This window comes from Mandrillus leucophaeus, unplaced genomic scaffold (genome assembly GCF_000951045.1).
Source record: "Mandrillus leucophaeus isolate KB7577 unplaced genomic scaffold, Mleu.le_1.0 Scaffold23, whole genome shotgun sequence".
NCBI classification, from domain to species: domain Eukaryota; kingdom Metazoa; phylum Chordata; class Mammalia; order Primates; family Cercopithecidae; genus Mandrillus; species Mandrillus leucophaeus.
In genome coordinates this window covers 4,081,420-4,082,702 of record NW_012102365.1, presented here as the reverse complement: position 1 = coordinate 4,082,702, position 1,283 = coordinate 4,081,420, and the positions used below count along the sequence as shown (strand labels likewise).

The 1,283-nt window shown below is 38.7% G+C and overlaps 1 protein-coding gene across 2 annotated transcripts in view; it reads right to left on the bottom strand.

The window, feature by feature from the left end:
- LOC105540955 (protein 4.1) overlaps positions 1-1,283 on the bottom strand; it is a 151,740-nt gene that overhangs the window by 64,705 nt on the left and 85,752 nt on the right. For both annotated transcript variants that reach the window (XM_011981742.1, XM_011981743.1), the window contains one exon: positions 788-850. In XM_011981742.1, the coding sequence (XP_011837132.1) occupies positions 788-850 (63 nt within the window). The remainder of the gene's footprint in view (positions 1-787; positions 851-1,283) is intronic.

Genomic DNA, 1,283 nt, shown 5'->3' with positions numbered 1-1,283 from the left:
TGTGTGTGTGTGTGTATATATATATATATAACCAATGTTGAATAAAATGGGAAAATAATCTCACAACTCTTATAGCAGACAGCATGTTGCTGTTTCTGAGTGGAAAACAGTGTGGTTTAATAGAGTTGGATAGATCCTCACATCTTGGCTTTCCAGTTCTGGGACTACAGGGAAATTACTTAATCTCTTTGAGCTTCAACTTTCTCATCTTTAAAATAACAATCCCATACCCACGGGCCTGTTTTTATGATTAAACCATCTTATAGTAACTACTCATTAAATGCTAGGCTCCCCTCTTTCCTTCTTATATCTTTCTTTTTCCCCCCCCCCGCCGACAGTTCTTCTGTCATTTTTCTATTATCTCCAATATTTTAAGTCCATTTTGAATTCCCTACTTTTTCACACTCTCTTAGTTCAGAAAATGAAAGAAGAGTGCAAATTTGCATCTTGGGACACATGGAAGTTTATACTCTTGGAAAATTAAAGGAACTTTTAGCAATGATGTAGAACTTTCTAACGGTGGGTAAAACAATGGAACCATGAGAGGTAGAGGTAGTCCCAATCATATATTTTTCCAGGTAAGTATGACAGAAACTAAAAAGAATCAGAAGGCGAGATGTTTGCATATCTTCATGTTCACCAACATGCAAAAGCATTTTAAACCTAAAGTTCCTTCATGCAATGGCATGCAAAACCAAATGCAGCACAGAATGAAGAAAAGGGGATCAGCAAAGAATGCAGAAGGTTCCAGGCAACCAACTGAAATAAGCTTCAAGTTCATACAAACCTCCAACATTAAATTGCTATGTCTGATATAAATGTTTTCACCATCTAGTCTTTCTCTCTTTTTCTGTGAAAATGAAAGGGGGGAAAAACAGAAAAGCATAAAAAATTAAAATGTTGTTCTTGCGGGAAAAAACTGAAAATTGGCAAACCAAAAAATATTTAAAATTAAACGTCCACAGCGCAGCATATGCCAACGTGAAATGGTCAGAGTCACAAGGACACACAGAGAACATGATTACCACGAGAAAACGATGACCTTGTTCATGAATGATGAAAGAATGTGATGATGTTATTCAAATAGACAGTGCTCCTGGCTTCATTGGCTTCTTATGTAACAAGCTGTTTTTTTTGTTTGTTTTTGTTTTTGTTTTTTCTTGAGACGGAGTCTCGCTCTGTCGCCCAGGCTGGAGTGCTGTGGCCGGATCTCAGCTCACTGCAAGCTCCGCCTCCCGGGTTCCCGCCATTCTCCTGCCTCAGCCTCCCGAGTAGCTGGGACT